Genomic DNA, 18,161 nt, shown 5'->3' with positions numbered 1-18,161 from the left:
CTTAGTACATCTTGTAGATAATTCCATTTACTACGTTAATAGGATCTTTACCATTATCAAGCACTAAACAAAAAAAGCCCAAATTTATTTATCTATAACCAGAATGATTGTTTACACATAGTAGGACTCTAGTAAACTTCTTGCTTCTATTTTAAGGTTGTCTGAAATTGTCAGTCAAAATTAAATCCAAGGTGTCAAATCCAGTTCAACAGCGGATGCTGCAACGGACAGTTCAAATTTTTCCAGTACAAGGGGATGGACAACACCAAATGTACCCACACGCAGACCAGCAGTACCGGGATCCTTACGATAGTATACAGCAGCGCATCTACCTGGGAAGAAGGTAGCATCATCATCAGGTACAATCCAATAACCGCGAGCGTCAGATTCTTTAGGATTAAAGATGCGCTTTTCGTTGAGCATAAGCATCAAACGATCAAGCAAACCGTGAATCTGTTCAAAACCGGAGTTCAAACCAGCTTGAATAGCACAGAAATGTCGTTCGTTTCTTGTCATGCGTTCCTGAGTCTCATCAATGAAAGCGACATCGCTAACCTCAAATATTTTAATGGGCAATGCATGAGTACGGTTTTCACGGGTGGTCTTAAGAATTCCAGGCAAAAGACTAGAACGAACAACTTGGAATTCTAAAGTTTTCGGATTGGCTAGTTGGATGGCACGAGAGTCATCGAACTTCCGTAACCAAGCATAGTTCTCGTCATGAGAGCAAAGAATGAAAGGTAAAACTTCAGACCAACCAGCAAGAGCAGCTTCATGGCGAATGATATCAGACAAGCGATTAACCTCCAAAGGCTTACCATAAGTGACACTTTGATCAGGATAAGTATGTTTCAGGTTGTCGAAACCATAAGAAATACCAAGATCTTCCATGATATCGCATTGATGAAGAATATCAGCTCTTGTACATGGGACATCAACCAAAATGGTTTTTTCATCAGAAGGATTAGGCTGAGCCTGGAGCAGCATACGAGTAAGAAGTCGGCATACTTCCTCACGAGGTAAAGAAATACCGCAGCATTGGTTCAAATAATCAGTTTCGGCTTCGAAACGGACAGGTGTTAAGTTAGGAGTCATGCGGGAACAGTTGTTATGCTCAGAAACAACCTCAACAGGTTCAATAGTAAAGGGTTCATCGCAATAGCAAGTAAACATAACAGTCATCATGTTTATGACAATGTCAAGCTTGGTCTTATCGGTAGCAGTGCATTCAATAAATACATCACGGGTGTCAACACTGATTTTACTGAAATCACTGTTGATAATGGGAGGAAGCGAACAGACACGACGCTTGGCATCTAAAATGACGGGGTATCTGGGCGAGTTAGCAACTAAGTGCAAGTAACGACCAAGATGCTTGCTGTCTTTATAGAATTCCAAAAGCTCTGTTCCGTTAATGCTACGTGTTTGGCTTAGTGGAACAAAGTTAATTTCCTCCGGCTTCAAGGCCTCATAAGTGAAGGGGCCCTCAATCTTGGACAAATCATGAGTGCCAATAGCTACCAAACTTCTTTGACGACACAAGTTAGAGTGTAACTTATCCTGAAGAGCAATGAAACTCTGATATCTAATAGGATCAAACTTCACACCCCGCAATATAGCAGCCGCACAATAAGGACGAACATCAGCGGTTTCGGGAGAAATTTTAAGAGAAGTAGTAGCAGGAAGGAATTTGTACTGAGGAGGATCCATACGGTGGTTAAAGACATTCAGAGCTTGAGCAATGCCCTCCATGCAAAGCATATCGTAGCGATTCGCAGCAATCTCAATCTTCAAAGCAGGACGCTCTGAAGGATCTCTTTCGGGATCATTTGTAGTATCCTCGTCAAGCTCGATTCCGAACTTAAAGCATAATTCATCGAATTCCTGGGTAGCTAATTTATATGTTAGCCAGCGACTTCAAAAAACTTACTTTTTTTATCAATTTTCTACGTACTATAAGTTTTTCCCAGTGCTTTATATAGCTCTTCCTTATCACAGGTAATAGTTGGCATTTTGCTCCGAATCCAAAATCTCCAAGGAATCCGTGGTAAACCAAAATTGATTCTGCTCAGTTTTACCTACTGTTGGGGAAGGGTACTACACTTTCTGGTCAAGTAACAATGTTTCGCCATTTAGAGCAAAAAAAATTTAAAGATGAAGCAATAGAGTAACGATTGAGAGGTTTATATTATTTGCTACAGTATCTATGTAAAACTAAGTGGCGTATGAGAACTCACTAATAACCCAAGTATAAAAAATCCATTCCCATCCTAAGCGCTGAGAGCAGCCAAAACACGATTCAAGTCCTTAATTAAATCATTGGCATCTTCAATACCAATGGATATACGAATGAGTCTAGAATCGATGTGAGGATCAGTCATTTTACGCCATTCAATCAAACTTTCAACTCCTCCAAGGGATGTAGCATGGTGGAAATATCTGAGATCACAGCATACGTGTCGGGCAACTTTTTCGGATTTCACGAGGAAGCTGAAGCATGAAGAATGACCGCCTGTCAAATTTTTCGATACAAATTCTTCTTTCTGCAAGGAATTGTGGTAGACTTCAAGAATCAAGCCCTTTTCAATACCGTTCTTGGCAGCAAACTCGGGGTCAGTAGCTAGTTTGTTCAAGTGGTTAGCTACCAAGTAGCCATTTTCACTATGCTTAGCGATACGCAAAGGATAGGTACGAAGTGAACGTAAAAGCAAATAACATTGCTGGGGGTGAAGAATACTGCCAAGGTAAGCACGATCTCCCTTAAGGGTTTGGATGGCAGATTTGTTGTATGAAGCAGTCGCACCGGCCAATACATCAGTGTGTCCACCAAGATATTTGGTTACCGAATGAACTACATAATCAGCACCTAAAGCTAAGGCGTCTTGGATTGGAGGTGGTGCAAAAGTGGAGTCGACAACCAAGACGGCTCCCTTCTTTTGGGCAAGTTCCTTGTAGTAGCGAATGTCAAAGACTATACCCAAGGGATTCATGGGAGATTCCAACCAAATAACATCACCTTCATGGATCTCTTCACATTTTTCATCAATGTAAGAGGTTCTCAATCCTGTCAAGCGATTGATACGTTTGATAACACCAACGGTACCAGAATAACCACCAAAACCAGGTTTGTGGATAGCTATGTTCTTGGGGTTTAAGTAAGCTAACAAAGAGTAGATGGCAGCCAAGCCTGATCCATATAGGACGCTTGGGGCCTTCAAGACAGAACTGAGAGCAGCCTCAGCACGGTCGCAATTGTTTCCTGCAATACGAACATAATAAGGGAAGCTTTCTTCACCGACGCTTTGATAAGGCTGTAAGGTTTCAGCTGTACCTGGGTAAGAATAAGTTGTAGATAAATGGAGCGCTGGTCCTACATCGTTTTCCAAAGCAAGAGGGTCATCTGCATGCAAAACAGAGGTGCCCAAGTTACTAGAAAAGGATTCATCCGTCATGTAATCGGTTGATTCAGGCATGTTATGTAAATTTTAGTTTCGAGCTATTCAAAAGAAGGTCAACAAGCCGTAGTTGTATATATGGTCTAAAGATAGAAAAGCAGACAAATTTATCAAATAAAAGTTGAAGATACGAAGAAAGCAAGTTTGTTTCTGAGTCTTTTGGTTTTTGAAGTCAAACACGAACAATAAGTAACAACTATTACAACAAATATTTTTATAATGACAACAGATTTTCGTTATTTAAAATTTCAAGTTTGTTATTCCTTTAAAAAAATAAATTAAAAAATATAAATAAACAACTAACTATTATATGATCGTAATTTTCCCTTTTCTGTTCATGGTATTCTGCTCCTATAATAACTTGTTCATACAAAAAGTCGTAGACTCAGTGATGGTCAGTCAGTTTGGTTACTTTCTTCAAGAGGAAAAACTCAAGATATGAAGGTAATTCGTAAAAACCCAACAAGTAGGATACTAATATTGTTCTCAAATGCACCCGTCACTTTCTTTCTATCGTGAAACCCTGGGAGCAAGTTAACCTACCATTAATTTAGTGAGAGATTTACAAATGAGAAAAGAGAAACTTTACGTCTATGCCCTTTGCAAGACCATGCTACACCTTAATTAGTTTTAGCTATTTACAACATTCCATGCATATATATATATTCCTACACCTAGTCACTCATTCTTGATAACGGTGTATACATCTTCTGTATGCTAATAATTATGATACCATTTAGACCGTAAACAAATTAAAATACATTTTCATAAAATCCGATCATAGAACATGCGAAAGAAGCATGAAGCTGTTAGGTGCTACTTTCTGGGTTGTTCCACCCTAGGGCTTTATTTCAACCGTAAAGACAGGACAGAGTCGTAATCACCATCTCAGAAACCAGAAAAACATGGATAAAATCGGCCAAACAATCCTTTTCCACACAAGATAAAACACAACAAACATAAAAAAGCCAAATCCAGAGATCACAAGGTAATAATCTTTCTGGTCATTAAATTTAAGCGATCTCATAATCTTTTTGCTGGCATATAAAACATCTTCGACACCAAAATATTTTTCTTGCAAGCTCTCCAATAAACTAGTGCTTGAAGCCAGTTCATTTGAATTTGCTGCACTCATGTCTACCGCTTGTACCATTTGTACATGAAGATCTCTCATCGCAGTAGTCACCTGACTTGCACTTGTCAAATGCATATCATCGGTCGTCATAAGTTCAGTATCTTTATGCTCTACTTCAGTCTTTTCCGATGGTGATCTCTGCGATTCCTGAGACACATTGGAAAGAGCGTTCAATTCTGATACAATAGATACCCAAGGAATTCCAGCTGCTATCTTGTCTCTAAAACGCCTTTTTAGTCGCAAATACTCTTGAACTGTTTTCTCATAGCGCAAAGTTGAATCCAAGTCCACAGAAGAATACTCGAATTCCACACGGGCCAACTCCCACAATCGCCGAAAATCACGAAGATAAAGTTTTAGCTCTTGGGAAGTTTCGGCTCTCTGTAATTCAGAGACCTTTGATTCCAGCAAATGCAAGATTTCTGCCATGAGCTGTATAATTATGCAAAGAGGGGATCTACACAAGTAGAAAGCGTAGCGAATTTCCTAAAATTAATCTTTTTAATCAATAAAAGTAAAAAGAAAAGAAAAATTCTTTGGAATTTGCAAGTGAATTGCTAGTTTCCTAATCTCACACCATACAGCGTGGTACTTGGACAGTAAAGACAGAGGATCCAAGTAAGGGAGCAGTGATTCATAAAACGCTATATACAAAACCCATTTTTCACATAATGTCTTTTTCTTTGTTTAGTTTTTTTTTACCCTTCATATCAAACCAAAATTAATCTGGCTTCTGATTGTTCACCACTGAGCTTGGAGGATGTTCGACAATATCACCAATAACTTCTTTGGAACCAACAGGAAGTCCTTGAAGAAGCATGCGAACATTTTCAACGTCTTCAGATTCTAATTTTAGTTGAAAGCTGTTTTCTTTATTCGGATCGAAGCGATGCTGCAGGACTTTCCGGGCTCGTTCACGAATCCAGAGCGGTTCGTCACTCAAGTTCACCATAAAGTTACAGCTGTCCAGAAAGCATTTTTTCGAGCAGTAATAATTCAGTCCAGCATAACGAACCATTCCTTGGCTTTCGAGACGATAACGCGTCTGTTGTCGCGGCGCGTTCTCACAAACTGGATAGCCACATACATGTGCTAGTTTTCGTTCTTTCACAATCTGATCGTAATCAGACTTTCTCAAAAATTCGCGTGCTTCATCCAACGTACGTTCATCAACAGGATCAACGAGCTTTTCAATCCATTCCAACACAAAATTGTCATACTCCAATCGATTTTTCGCTTCTTGAATGAGGTCTTTCGACCATTTTTTTATTCGATTGTTCTTTTGAACTTCAACACTCTCTTTCTTTTTTAGAATTGATTTTTGGGAAGACATGAATTAAGATCACGCTTTTATGGCATAGAGGAGATTTCATTTTACTTACAAAAATCGATGGGAATTTTCTCGTGTTTGAAATCGTAAAATACAATAAAGAAAGGTTTCTATATTCATAATGCATGTTAACGATATTTAACGAGACATAGTTTGAATCCAGTTTTCTTTGGTGAAAGCGCGACATAAATCACTTCCATCATTAGTAAACTATTAGCTGAATACAATAGATTCAGAGTATATAAACATTTATTTTTTTCTTTATTTGCGGCAGTCAAAACGTTTTGGAATGGATTTGATACAAAATGTTTACTAATGATGGTCCTCCAAAATTCACTCCAGTGCACTGATAAATAAACAAAAAGGTAGTTATATTAGAACAAGAAAGTATCTTCAGCTATTATTTATTAGCAGTAGATTCATTGAAACAAACATTAATTTTTTTGGCTTTCAGTATACACCTTTCCTTTGGAATAAAGAACTGCCATAATTCTTTATGTATGTTGTTTTTAGAAAGCAAGTCTGGTATTATGGATAGCTGAGCGTTCAGGTTTAAAGAATTCTTTAGCTTCTTCAATTATTATTTTAATTTATTGTTTATTTTTTAAATACTAAAGAATCCATGTTACACCTGGATAACACTTTAACGAACTTACTGGTAGTAGGAGCTTTCGTTGTAACTGAAGAAACAAAGCTTTTGGAAGAAAGACGTTACCGAAATAGCAAATTCATTTCATAGCTAGAGTATGTAGGCTTCTTGCCGGTTTACAAAAATTGCTATTCTCTCGATACGTCTGTATAAGAAAATCTTGTCTTCTGTAATATACAACCTCAATTTCTCTGGTCTTGTAAGCTACTTTCAGACTTACATACAGTACAAATGGTACTCATTTTGTAAATAACTTTTCAATTCCTCTAGCCTGACTTGATCAAGTCGGTTCATATAAACAATCCTAGTATATCAACTGCTTTATTGACAAAATACTTTGACATAATTTTACCATTAAAATTCTTACAACTAAATCGAACTATTAGCTTTGGCTGCAATATCTTTTCATCTTTCTTGGCCGTAAACAACATAAAGAACGCCTATTTCTTCGTCATTATTGACAGGAGCTAGCTCAACTTCATAGCCTTCCTTTTACCTCTCAAGTAGATTGCTCTTGTGACCTCATTCCTGTTTGGTTCCCTTACTACATCCTGCCACTTCTTTCAAGGGTCAATGAGTTACACCGTTAATAGGTGGTGACCCTCAACAACCACTGATTCCACACCTGCCTACTACCACCATTTCCAACAACACCGCACTGTAAACAGAGAATTACTGTCTCTTTTTCATCTTCACGGTATTTTAATATTTTTTTAATTTACCCATTCCTGTTTAAGAGTGGTATTCCTTTGTTTTATTTTTTTTATTTATCACGGTCGTTTACGGATCTAGACACAATCAACGGTATTCAAAGTTGTTCGATTTTTTATTGTAACTGTTATATCTAATTCAGAAGCGTCATCTATTCCTTCAGAAACGATCAAGAAAATACTGGCTTCCTTTGACTGGTGTGGGTACAGATTCCGTTTAATTGCTGTTGAGCTCAGCGAACTATATAAAAGGCCTAATATATAATACAAGCTCCCGTTTTTAGACTCTTTATTCTCAATGTCCAATTCGTTCCCTCCTACTGACTCACATCCTCACCTTTCTTCCGACGAACAGCCTCCCATGATCCGCAGTTCTGCTGACCCCTCTTCAAAAGGAACAGATCTTCCCGATGTTACGTCCGACGCGTTTCCTTCAGTAGAATCATCATTCTTAGACAACACAAACACAAACACTGAACCCGCCGAGGAACCTGTTGCTGAGACTCGCAAACTTTCTTCTGATCCTACTAGTGCTGTAGCGCGGGAAATCCAATCCAAGCTATCTATATCAAAACCACATTCTTTAGATGAACCCATGGAAGCTCCGTCAACACATCCTGACAATGAATCCACTCATTATCAGGAAGAAGATTCCCAAGACTATGCGGATGCTGACTCTGAGTCTTCTTTTGCTGAAGCATCTGAGCATTTGAAAGATGTAAAAAACTCAGAAGAAGAAAAGAATGAAGATACAGATCCTGAGTTATCACGTCGTATCGCTCTACGCGAACGTATGGCGAAAATGAGCGGCGGTCTTGGTATGCAAGCTTTTGGTTTACCAGGAATGGCTCCCCCTCCCCAGTTGAAGTCATTGAAAAAGAGCCCGGGACCAGAAACAGAGCAGGAACGTCAACCTATCGACAGTTTTACAAAGCCCGATTCTAGTCAGACCAAACAAGAGTCTGAGTCTGCTTTACCTTTAGAAAACCAAGAACATGAGCATGAGCATGAGCGCCAACCTTTCACTAATCAAACATACCCAGACTCAAGTTTTAACAAATCTCAAGAGTCTGCTGTTCCTTGGGGAAAATCTACTACACCTGACCAAGGTTATCCAGAACCTTCTACCTACAAGGAAGATTACTCTGAGCCAAAGATGAATGACAACATTTCAAACAGTTCTCAGAATACTGCTCTTCCTGGCTCAGTGGAACATATTTCAGATTCCGAGAATGTAGAGAGGCAAGAGAAAAAAGAACAAACGTCTCCTCCTTCCATTATCACTGATTTTAACCACCAAAGGAATCCTCAGACAGAAGAGGTATTGCCCTTTTCACAGACTCCCGTTATTGCACGTCTTAAACCACCTCATGCCAATAACTCTTCTACTTCTTCAGTTGATCCTGCTCATGCCGTTCGTAAAGTTATCGATTCCATTGATCCTCCAAAGGATACAGTGGGTGGAACCGCTGCAGACGTTGAGTCTGCCGCAAATTCACCGATTTCACCTCCTCGATCATTGAACAGTCGTGAGCAATCACCTGATTGGAACCATTCTTCCAACAATAATGACTTTGCAGAGAGGAGATTGCCCAGTCGTATCACGGAAGTCTCAGAATCTCAGGTTTCGGATATGGAAAGAGCACCATCTCAACGTTCTACTCACCGCCCTTCTCTTTCAACATTTCCATCTATAAAGTTTAACAAAATGCAGACTCTTGCCAATTTTAACGACGAATTAGATGATTTGCCTGCAGTTCCTCGTATATTTAGCCCCCCGCCTTTACCCAAAACTCCTTCTGGTGAGTTTGGTGATAGCGAATTCATTCAGCCAAAGAGACAGTTGAACACGAAATTTGTTCCAGGTCACCAGTCTAAGCCCTCTACTGCTTCGTCCTTGCGAAACCCTGTTTCAATTTCTACTTCAGGTGGCCGACCTGTTCTTTCTGATGAACCAGACGAAGCCGATAGCCCTGAAGAACCGGATTCCCCAGATTCTCTTACTGGTCATCCTCTTCCTGCGGTTCCTGTGCCTGCAGATCCTGTGGAGGATGACGATGGTTCTACAAATTCTATTCGTACCGAGCGTAAGTCAAGCATTGTTGCTCCAACTCCGAGCGTGCCTACGACATCTCCACCTCCGATTCCAGTGTTTCCTGTGAATTCTGAGCCGAAAATTCCTTCAGTTTCGCCTCCTCCTGTTCCCAATGTCAAGTCTGAAGGATCCCGTCATGAATCGTCCAACTCTCCTTCTGCGCCGATACCCGAGACCAATCAGAATTCTCTGACCCAGGATATTACACAATTAGGAAACAATATGCGTTTGCCTACAAGGCTCGTTCGTCCTTCTTCTACTGGGAGAAAAGCATCGGGTCCTCGTCCAGTAGCGCCTCCTTCCATACCACCTCCACCCCCTGTTTCTGTGAACAAAACCGAGGCATCGAAAGGTCCAGTACTACCAGCTCCAGCTTCGTCTCCTCCGGTTCCTCCGCTCGGTGGTCATCAGGCTCCTCCTGCTCCGTCTACGGTTCTACCCCCGGTGCCTCCGCCTACGGGTGATATGCCACCTGCGCCAGTATCTCCTTTTTCTTCACAAGATGTTAAGAGTGTATCAAGTACGAGTATTTCACAAATCTCAGAACCCAACAATCAGGAAATAAGTCCTACTGCTATACCACAAAGTAACGATTCCATTTCAAGAAATTCGATTTCATCTATGTCTACACGCCAAGCCCCTGATGTCAATCCTCCTCCTCTCATTCAGAGATCATCACAAAAGTCAATAAGGTCTACCGCTTCTGTTAAACGACCTTCTATTGTTGCTACAAATGGTCCATTCAGTGATGCTTATGTTGCTAAGATTGTAGATACCTGTGCTGAACAGAAATGGTGGCTTGACTCTAACACAGTTCCCAAGTCCGTAGTGGATTTGGGAGATTCTGTTTTGTACATGATTAGGGAAGGTACGACTGGTCCAAACAAACATTTCAAGTCTATACACATCTTATTTCATGACTATAGTCAGACGGTTTTGACCTCCACTTTTAATCCTGCTACGCACTATGTAACTCAACTTTCACAACTACAATTGGCCCCTCCAGCGCAACCATCTAAGGAACGTCTTGCCCAAGAATTTGAATGCTACGGTAACTCTATACTGAGGAAAGCAAAAGCTTCTCAGGGGCTTACTGTTGGAGATGGTAGTGCATTCTCATTTGTGAGTTCTGTACTTGATAATCTTACTCAAAACATCGAGCCTATAAATAAGCGTACTTTCGGTGCTATCGTGTATGCTAATGAATCAAATGTTACTATTCAACAAAATGGTGAGATCAAACCTGGAGATATCGTAACCTTTGAGAACGTTAAATTGAGCGGCCAGAAAGGAACGCTTCGTCACAAATACGCTTTTGAAGTAGGAAGGCCAATTCATATTGGCATCGTTGCTGAGTGGGAAGTTTCAAAGATGAAGATACGCTCTTTAGAACAGGGACGTGAGTCGAAGAAGGTTTCATTAGTTAGTTATAAGCTTGGTGATTTGAAGAGTGGTAAAATAACAGTTTGGCGAACAATGCGACGATCCTGGTTAGGCTGGAATTAGAAACAAGCCATCCTTCGTCAACTTTAAAGCGTTTATTTTTGGATGATTTACGTTCATTTTATGCATTTTTTTATTCTTCGATAATTGACTTTAAGAGTCCTTATCATACATATGATACCTGACTACATTTATTTACTTATATTATAACGAGTGGTATTTTAAATTTATGTTGAGACATTAGTGATGTATTAAGTTTTACAAATCTATCAAGTTGTATGTTCTAATGCACATAAACATAATGAAGTTGTAGACCTATTTTTTCACTCATTAAAGACTTGTTTTCTTCTATCGCATTTTATTTAATATACAATAACTTTGAAATTAGTGTTTATAGTCAATCCCATTGGATTCTGCACTTGTACATATTAAGATTATTTTGAGTTTACTCATGAATGAAATTATGAGTAAACTCAGAAAATTAGTTGCAGTAGAAACGAAGGATAGTAGTGAAAGGCTAATCAAAAATATTGATAACGTAAGCAGAAAACCATTTATAAGTAATAAATAACATATGAAGATTCCGGAAAGAATTGGAACATCATCGTAACCGGTCAAAAACATGGGTATAGCTGGAAAATAGAGAGGAAGATATGACATTTTGTGCTAGCAAAAAATCCTAACAAGTAAATCAGCGTAGAGAAAGGGAAATTAAAGAGAGGGTAGTAATTTACAAGTTCTGAAGGAATAAAAGGAAACATTACGACGAGGTTTTAGGTGATGGATCAGATGCGTCTTCAACGTCAAGATTAACTGCCAGATTTTTTCTTGTATATTCAGTGCTGCCTGTCATGACAGGCTCTTCAGCTACCGCTTTCAGGTCTTTATAGAAAAAGGAGTTCAACTCATCAGGTTCCAAAGCAAAAACACCTTGGCCTCCGAGATAAGGTCCTGAATAAGGTGCAACACGCAGTTGTCCATTTTTGTACATAGTATACGAAATCCGGTATTCCCTGGAAAAAAGTGGGAAAGTCCTATTGCGAGACACGGTACGGGTTTTGGGTAATCTAAGAACCAAACCGCTTAAACCATAATGAGCAGTAGAAGCGTCTGAATTCAGGATATGAGCAGTCAGTCTGCGATGGTGGTATCCACTATCAGACTCATAATTGGGGGTAACATGTGAAGTTATAAGAGGCACGTTGCTATACTGCATGCCACCGGCTACATTGAACTTTCTGAAATTCGGGTTTTCTATAGGAGTAAAATCAATTGACTTTTGAGTGTGAGAACTGAATCGATTGCGATTCTTTGGTTCAATTGTTTTGGAATCCTTAGCCAACTCCTCAGCTATTGCTTGCTCTGCCGGATCTCGTACAAATCCAGCATCGAACCAATTTCGTAAAAGGCGAACGAATCGTGCGCTTGACTTAAAATCCATTTGGTTGTAAACACTATCCAGCTCATTTATGGAAATATATCTTGTTTTCACCTTGGGTAGATTCCGTTTACAGCCCCAATCCCCGCGAGCCCCATCTGCTTGTTTTGTAGTTAATGATTGTTGTAAAGGAAACAGGCTGTTTGCCGTGGATGTATTAGACTCTTGAAAACATTTTGTCAAAGATGCGGCCCTCGAATTTCGTAATAGATAAGCAAAACTCATGTCTTTTCTTTCTTCTTTTTTATGTGAAAAGAAAGTTTTACTTATTTTTGCAAGATCAAATAAGCGACCTTGTTAAACGGAATATCTGACTTAGTAAATGGTAAAAAAGGAACGTATGCTGACGGAGTAGATGCCATCCTTGACATTAGGGTAGGGTTGTGGAGCATACTCTCTGAGCTTCCTATAAAGCAAACTTTCAGCAAGAAGTAGGAATCATTGAATTAATACATATAGTTATGTTGGTATAAGTGTCCTTAATGCGTGATATTCGTCTACCTCTGGTCCATCCGGGTAAAGATCAAGATTAACATTCTGACCGATTAGCATTTTTAAAAGTATAAGTGCTCCCCCTAGAATAATAGTATTAGTATACTTGATACATATTTCAAACCAAATAAAAACTCACATTTGTCTAATACTTCTCCAGAGCAAATTCCTCCTTCAAATTGGATGCTTGTAATACATTGAGGACAACCTTCGCGTATTTTACATCCACAGTTTTGCAGACGATCTACCGCCATAATCATCAATTCATCAATGTACGTATAGGCTTTTTTACACAAGTCTGCTCCACCGCATTCACCACAATTATCGTAAAAAATTAGTCGTGATGGTCTTCTTCTTTCACTAGCTTCTTGCTTGAATTCTTTTTCACCTGATTTGCATTCCGTTTTTATATCGTTTCCGCCATTTCCAGAAAATATTGGCATTAAAGACATAAGTGCATGCTGAGCAGCATGTATACTTGCTGCGCCATTGATTTTTTTCCATGATAACATCTCTACAATATGCCATGGAACATCAATCCAAAATCCACGGCTAATCATTTCAACTGGGTTATCCACGATATCAACAACGTCCAGTATGTCTCTCTGTTTATTAACTTTGAAATAGCCAAACACATGTAACGTCACTGAGACGATTCCTTGAAAAACATTAATATTACCTGACTGCAGGGTTTTCCTTCCTAGATTCCGTTGGGGATCAACGTCAGTGTAATCTCTTTGAAGAGTAGACCATTCTACGTCTACCCTGTGACAGGTAATTAACCTTCTTGATATATTCAACGATTTCACTATGAATGTCTTTCCTTGATATACATAAACAGCACCTTCATAAGCACCAAGCATAACACGAAATGGTTCCAGTTGCTCTAAAACAACGTTTTTGTCGTCGGTTACATCAACCAAGGTATACATATCTTCATTTATGTTGCGAATTTGTACTTGGGCTGCAGGAAAAGGCAGGAATTTTGGGTGAGGTAAAAACAAGTCGTTTTCTTTTTCTGCCAAGTGATTTTTGCAAATTTCAAATAACTCACCCTCAAAAAATCGACTGTCGCTCATTGTGTTTATTGGCAGCTCAAAGGCGGCACATTGCAGATGATTTGCCATCAAAACTTCATTATCGAGATCCAATGTTAGCTGTGCGTTAGGATGTGTGTGAATTAAGGTAGGGTGTTGCAAGTAATATTGATCCACGGGGAACGTTTCCACTACGTATATGGCCATTGAAGATTTATTACGTCTTCCGGCCCTTCCAAATTGTTGTCGAAGATTAGATAATGAGCTTGGAAAACCAACGGTAATGGCCGCATCTAAGGAGCCTATGTCGATACCTAATTCGAGGGCGTTCGTTGCAACGATTCCGTAGAGGTTACCACAAAACATTTCTTTTTCTATTTTTCTCCTCTCTTGAACTGTATACCCAGCTCTATAGCTTTGGATTTTCTCTAATAAGTATTCTTTATGAGATGCCTTTAGTTGTCCTCGTACCAATCTCATCAGCGATTCGCAAGCTTTACGAATGCGGCAGAATACTATAGTACGAACTTTCCTCTCACAAAGATAAATAAGTAAATTAGCAGCTTCCATAATCGCCGGTTTCCTTCCCGAATTAACATTATTCTTATCTACCAAAGGTGGATTCCACATTAAGAAATGTTTCGCACCCGAGGGGGAAGCTGTGTAATCTATGAGTTTCACATTTTTAACTCCAAAAATCATATTCATATGGCGCACAGGTTGTTCAATTGTAGCCGAACAAGAGATAAATCTGTACCGATCGTTATGATAGTATTCTACTATCCTTCTTAACCGTCTCATAATCATAGCAACATGAACACCAAAAATACCGTTATAAATATGTGCTTCATCAAGTACAAAAAGCTTTAAGTTTTTGAAAAATCTATCCCATCGACGATGGTTTGGTAGTATTGTCTGGTGCAACATATCCGGATTTGTAAAAATAATAGTTGCATTCTCAATAATTCCATTTCTTGCCTCAATTGGTGTATCACCATCAAATGTATCAATCCGTATATGAGCTAATGAAGGCATATAACTTAAAACATCCATTAAAGATCGTTTCTGATCTTGTGCCAAAGCCTTTGTTGGAAATACGAAAAAGGAAGTAGATTTTATATCTTTTTCCAATTCATCCAAAATAGGTATCTGATAAATCAAAGACTTTCCACTAGAAGTACCAGTTGAAACGATGACATGCAAATTTTCCCAGAGAGCATTAATTGCATCTACTTGATGAGAATATAGTCTCTCAATATTTTTAGAGCTATATAAGGCATTTACCAAGCTTTGTGAAAGATTACGCTTCAAATTCCCAAATCGTGGTTCTACAGCAGGGTATTGATATAGACTTTCTCGGACTATCTGACCTTCATAAGTACCTTCCTCAGCCAAGTTCACTAAGACATCTTCAATTGAAGATGGAGCTTTCAGTTCATGGTCCTCACCTGCCTTTAACGGAGAGTTTGCTACAGCATCGGGGGGAGTAGGTATCCTTTTTTCAGCTTCTTCAATCAAATGCTTTTCCGGATCTATCCTTTTAGAACTACAAAACCTTAAAAGCTTTTGTAAACCTTTTGAGAAAATTGCATTGCGATTGTCAATTTCCTTTTTTAATGCGTTTATGTCAAATTTCCCTTTTTGAATCCGCGATTTCATAGTTGGACCCTCCTTTTTTTGGCGTTTCACTGTAGATTCAGAAGTTTGAATCAAAAAAACTGTCAGAATGTAATTCGACTCCTGAGAGTGTTGGCCATCAGTATATGTTTGTCTTGGCATATCCGCATAGACATTTTTGTTGGTTTCCATAATCAAACTCTCAAGTGACTTGTAATTTAACTCAATTAGCTCTGGAACAACTGTTTTAAGCTGGGAAAGTTCCAAAAGTGATAGATCTCTTCTTAAAGATTGACGTATGCTTGAGTTTAACAAGGGAAACGTGATTGTTAAAGAACTTTTTGAATATAGAAAAGTATAGGTTGTATTGATAATCTTAAATACGTCGAACAATGTATTGTAAGCAGGCGGAAGCCTCCATAACTCAAGTTCACCTTCATGGCTACGTTTTTTTGACGGTCTCTTTGGTTTTTGCAAAGATGAGGTATTTATATCCGACTCATTTTTTAATCCATTCAAATGTATAACATCTTCTTCTTGCTTAACTGGAGTATCTACCATAACTAGGGTAAATGAGCTAGCCAGTTTAGTTCAAGAACGTATAACAAGTAATGGTGCCACTTAAGAGATAGACTACTGCTGGATCATAAAAAATGTCATTAATCATTTAAAACTATTTTTAATAAAATTTATCTTTTTTTTAAGTCTTCATCTTCCAATAGCTCAGTTGGAAGTCTAAAAAATTTGACATCACGAATGGATTCAGGTAAATACTACCGGCATTAGTATCATATCAAAAAAACAAAAAAAAAATAATAGAAAAAAACACTAACCTCTTGCTTGACTAAACCATCTTTATAGTCCGGATTATATTTGTAGCCTTTATGATAACCTAGGTTTTTCATTAGATTAGTGGGTGCATTTCGTATATGCAAAGGAATTTCAGCCCTTCCTGCGTCAGGATTCATTGATAGGAATCGTTTAACGTTATTGTAAGCTTTGTAAACATCTACAGATTTCGGTGCCATCGCCAATGCAACAGCACAATGGGCTAATATGACATCTGCTTCTGGCATCCCAACCTGTTGTACAGAGGTAAATGTACTTGAAGCCAATGGCAACATTGAATTATCAGCGGTTCCAATATCCTCGCTAGCGATGCGCACCATCCTACGAGCAACATACAATGGATCTTCACCAGACTCCAACATACGTCCCAGATAATAAAGAGAAGCATCAACATCACAACCTCGAACAGATTTATGAAATGCAGAGATGGTATCGTAGTGCACATCACCCACGCGATCATACACAGCTGAGGAGCGCACTAACTTTTCCTTAATTTCTTCCAGCGTAATCGGACCTTGACGCAATAATCCTATAGCCATTTCTAGGCAATTTAGAGCCATTCTAGCGTCTCCATCAGTGATAGCTGAAACGTATTCCAATATTGAAGGATCAATATTTGGTATTTCACCAAGTCGATCTTTTTCTAATTGGCAACCGTGTTCCAAAATCTTCAAAACATGACTTTTATCCAACTTTTTTAAGACAAATACCGGGCAACGTGAAATGAGAGCAGAGTTAAGACGAAATGAAGGGTTCCTACAGATTAGCAAAGCATTTTTAAATATCATATACGTACTCGGTAGTAGCGCCTATTCTATATCAGTTAGAATTGTTTTGAACATAATATAACTTACAATGTGATTGAACCTTTCTCAACTAAAGGCACTATTATGTACAAGTTAGTATATAGATTTCGTAATAAAGCAGATTTCATACAGAATATATCTTGTTGCGCTCTATTGAAGCGATGTACTTCGTCAAGAAACACTATGGTCTTGCTTCCAGTTAACCGAAGATGATTTTGAGACTCCTCAAATATTTTTCGACATTCTTGCACAGAAACCGAAGTAGCTGAGACCTCTAAAAATCTTGATTTCGTAGTAGCTGCAATAATTCTAGCTAGAGTAGTTTTTCCAGTACCGCTATTGCCCCATAGAATCATAGAAGGGCATTCATCATGTTCTATCATATTTCGAATTACTCCTCGAGAACCTACTAATTCCTCTTGACCGACATAATCGTCCAGAGTTGTCGGTCTTGCGCGTTCAGCGAGAGGTCGTATATCTCTTTTAGAAGTTTTTGGTTTTTTGGCAGACGAAGGAGTAGCAGACGCCTGAGAAGGAAAGGAGGTAGGAGCATTTCGTTTGAAAGGACTGGGTTTTTCTTTTTTAAAGAATGGTGAAACTTGTTTCGGAGGGGATGATACTGAAGATGTTTCGAAATGAGAATCTAAGTGAGCATTAATATCTGATAAGTCGACTTCTTGACCACAAGTTGGACAATTACACTTTTGACCTTCCTCGTTTTTTAACATTTTGACGCGACTTATTTGCTATGAAAGATTCTGAACGCGTCTAATATATGGTGCTTTTTGAATGTAAATTTGGGCACTTCCAAGTTCAGAGGTCTAATTAATTAACCCTTAACTCTTTAGTAAAATTCTTATAAAAGTTTTTTAATCCAAATACCTAAACCACTAGAAGTTTGAAGTGTGATGCTGAGTAGTAAATCCGAGAACTTTTAGCAGGAGTATGATGAGAATAAAAGTATTTTCGACAAAGCTTTATCTTATTAAGTAATCATAAAAATCTTTACCTAGATACATAAATTTTAACAAACTCGTCATCTTAGCTTATTCTCTAACATAGTCGTCTATGCGCCAATGCAAAAACAGCATCATTAGGAGACATA

General features: G+C 38.7%; 8 protein-coding genes across 8 annotated transcripts; 1 reads left to right on the top strand and 7 right to left on the bottom strand.

The window, feature by feature from the left end:
* Positions 1 to 11: 11 nt before the first annotated feature.
* SOCG_03012 (phenylalanine-tRNA ligase beta subunit Frs1) lies at positions 12 to 2,090 on the bottom strand. The gene is made up of 2 exons (XM_013161502.1): positions 1,955 to 2,090; positions 12 to 1,892 (listed from the first exon to the last, which is right to left on the bottom strand). Exons 1-2 carry the CDS (start codon positions 2,010 to 2,012, stop codon positions 181 to 183), a joined length of 1,770 nt encoding a protein of 589 aa, XP_013016956.1. The 5' UTR covers positions 2,013 to 2,090; the 3' UTR covers positions 12 to 180.
* A 70-nt stretch (positions 2,091 to 2,160) lies between these two features.
* Positions 2,161 to 3,638, bottom strand: SOCG_03011 (uncharacterized protein). Its single transcript, XM_013161501.1, has one exon. It carries the CDS (start codon positions 3,471 to 3,473, stop codon positions 2,271 to 2,273), a length of 1,203 nt encoding a protein of 400 aa, XP_013016955.1. The 5' UTR covers positions 3,474 to 3,638; the 3' UTR covers positions 2,161 to 2,270.
* Positions 3,639 to 4,335: 697 nt separating this feature from the next.
* SOCG_03010 (SNARE Sec20) lies at positions 4,336 to 5,019 on the bottom strand (the record flags this gene model as incomplete). Its single annotated transcript, XM_013161500.1, has 1 exon — positions 4,336 to 5,019. One exon carries the CDS (start codon positions 5,017 to 5,019, stop codon positions 4,336 to 4,338), a length of 684 nt encoding a protein of 227 aa, XP_013016954.1.
* Positions 5,020 to 5,311: 292 nt separating this feature from the next.
* SOCG_03009 (RNA polymerase II-associated protein Rtr1) lies at positions 5,312 to 5,923 on the bottom strand (the record flags this gene model as incomplete). The annotated part of the gene is made up of 1 exon (XM_013161499.1): positions 5,312 to 5,923. The coding sequence occupies one exon, from the start codon at positions 5,921 to 5,923 to the stop codon at positions 5,312 to 5,314; it is 612 nt and encodes a 203-aa protein (XP_013016953.1).
* Positions 5,924 to 7,137: 1,214 nt separating this feature from the next.
* Positions 7,138 to 11,127, top strand: SOCG_03008 (WIP protein). The gene has a single exon (XM_013161498.1). It carries the CDS (start codon positions 7,578 to 7,580, stop codon positions 10,878 to 10,880), a length of 3,303 nt encoding a protein of 1,100 aa, XP_013016952.1. The 5' UTR covers positions 7,138 to 7,577; the 3' UTR covers positions 10,881 to 11,127.
* Positions 11,127 to 12,609, bottom strand: SOCG_03007 (ribosomal protein subunit L51-b). Its single transcript, XM_013161497.1, has one exon. The coding sequence runs from the start codon at positions 12,478 to 12,480 to the stop codon at positions 11,578 to 11,580; it is 903 nt and encodes a 300-aa protein (XP_013016951.1). The 5' UTR covers positions 12,481 to 12,609; the 3' UTR covers positions 11,127 to 11,577.
* Positions 12,543 to 16,021, bottom strand: SOCG_03006 (RecQ type DNA helicase Hrq1). Its single transcript, XM_013161496.1, has 2 exons — positions 12,887 to 16,021; positions 12,543 to 12,830 (listed from the first exon to the last, which is right to left on the bottom strand). The coding sequence occupies exons 1-2, from the start codon at positions 15,960 to 15,962 to the stop codon at positions 12,715 to 12,717; spliced, it is 3,192 nt and encodes a 1,063-aa protein (XP_013016950.1). The 5' UTR covers positions 15,963 to 16,021; the 3' UTR covers positions 12,543 to 12,714.
* SOCG_03005 (DNA replication ATPase) lies at positions 16,016 to 18,051 on the bottom strand. The gene is made up of 6 exons (XM_013161495.1): positions 17,939 to 18,051; positions 17,187 to 17,891; positions 17,105 to 17,135; positions 17,047 to 17,064; positions 16,235 to 17,006; positions 16,016 to 16,174 (listed from the first exon to the last, which is right to left on the bottom strand). The coding sequence occupies exons 2-6, from the start codon at positions 17,782 to 17,784 to the stop codon at positions 16,091 to 16,093; spliced, it is 1,503 nt and encodes a 500-aa protein (XP_013016949.1). The 5' UTR covers positions 17,785 to 17,891; positions 17,939 to 18,051; the 3' UTR covers positions 16,016 to 16,090.
* Between the last annotated feature and the right edge of the window lie 110 nt (positions 18,052 to 18,161).

This window comes from Schizosaccharomyces octosporus, assembly GCF_000150505.1.
Source record: "Schizosaccharomyces octosporus yFS286 unplaced genomic scaffold supercont6.1, whole genome shotgun sequence".
Classification (NCBI taxonomy): domain Eukaryota; kingdom Fungi; phylum Ascomycota; class Schizosaccharomycetes; order Schizosaccharomycetales; family Schizosaccharomycetaceae; genus Schizosaccharomyces; species Schizosaccharomyces octosporus.
The sequence above is the reverse complement of the archived record's forward strand: the minus strand, read 5'-3'. Positions and strand labels throughout refer to the sequence as shown.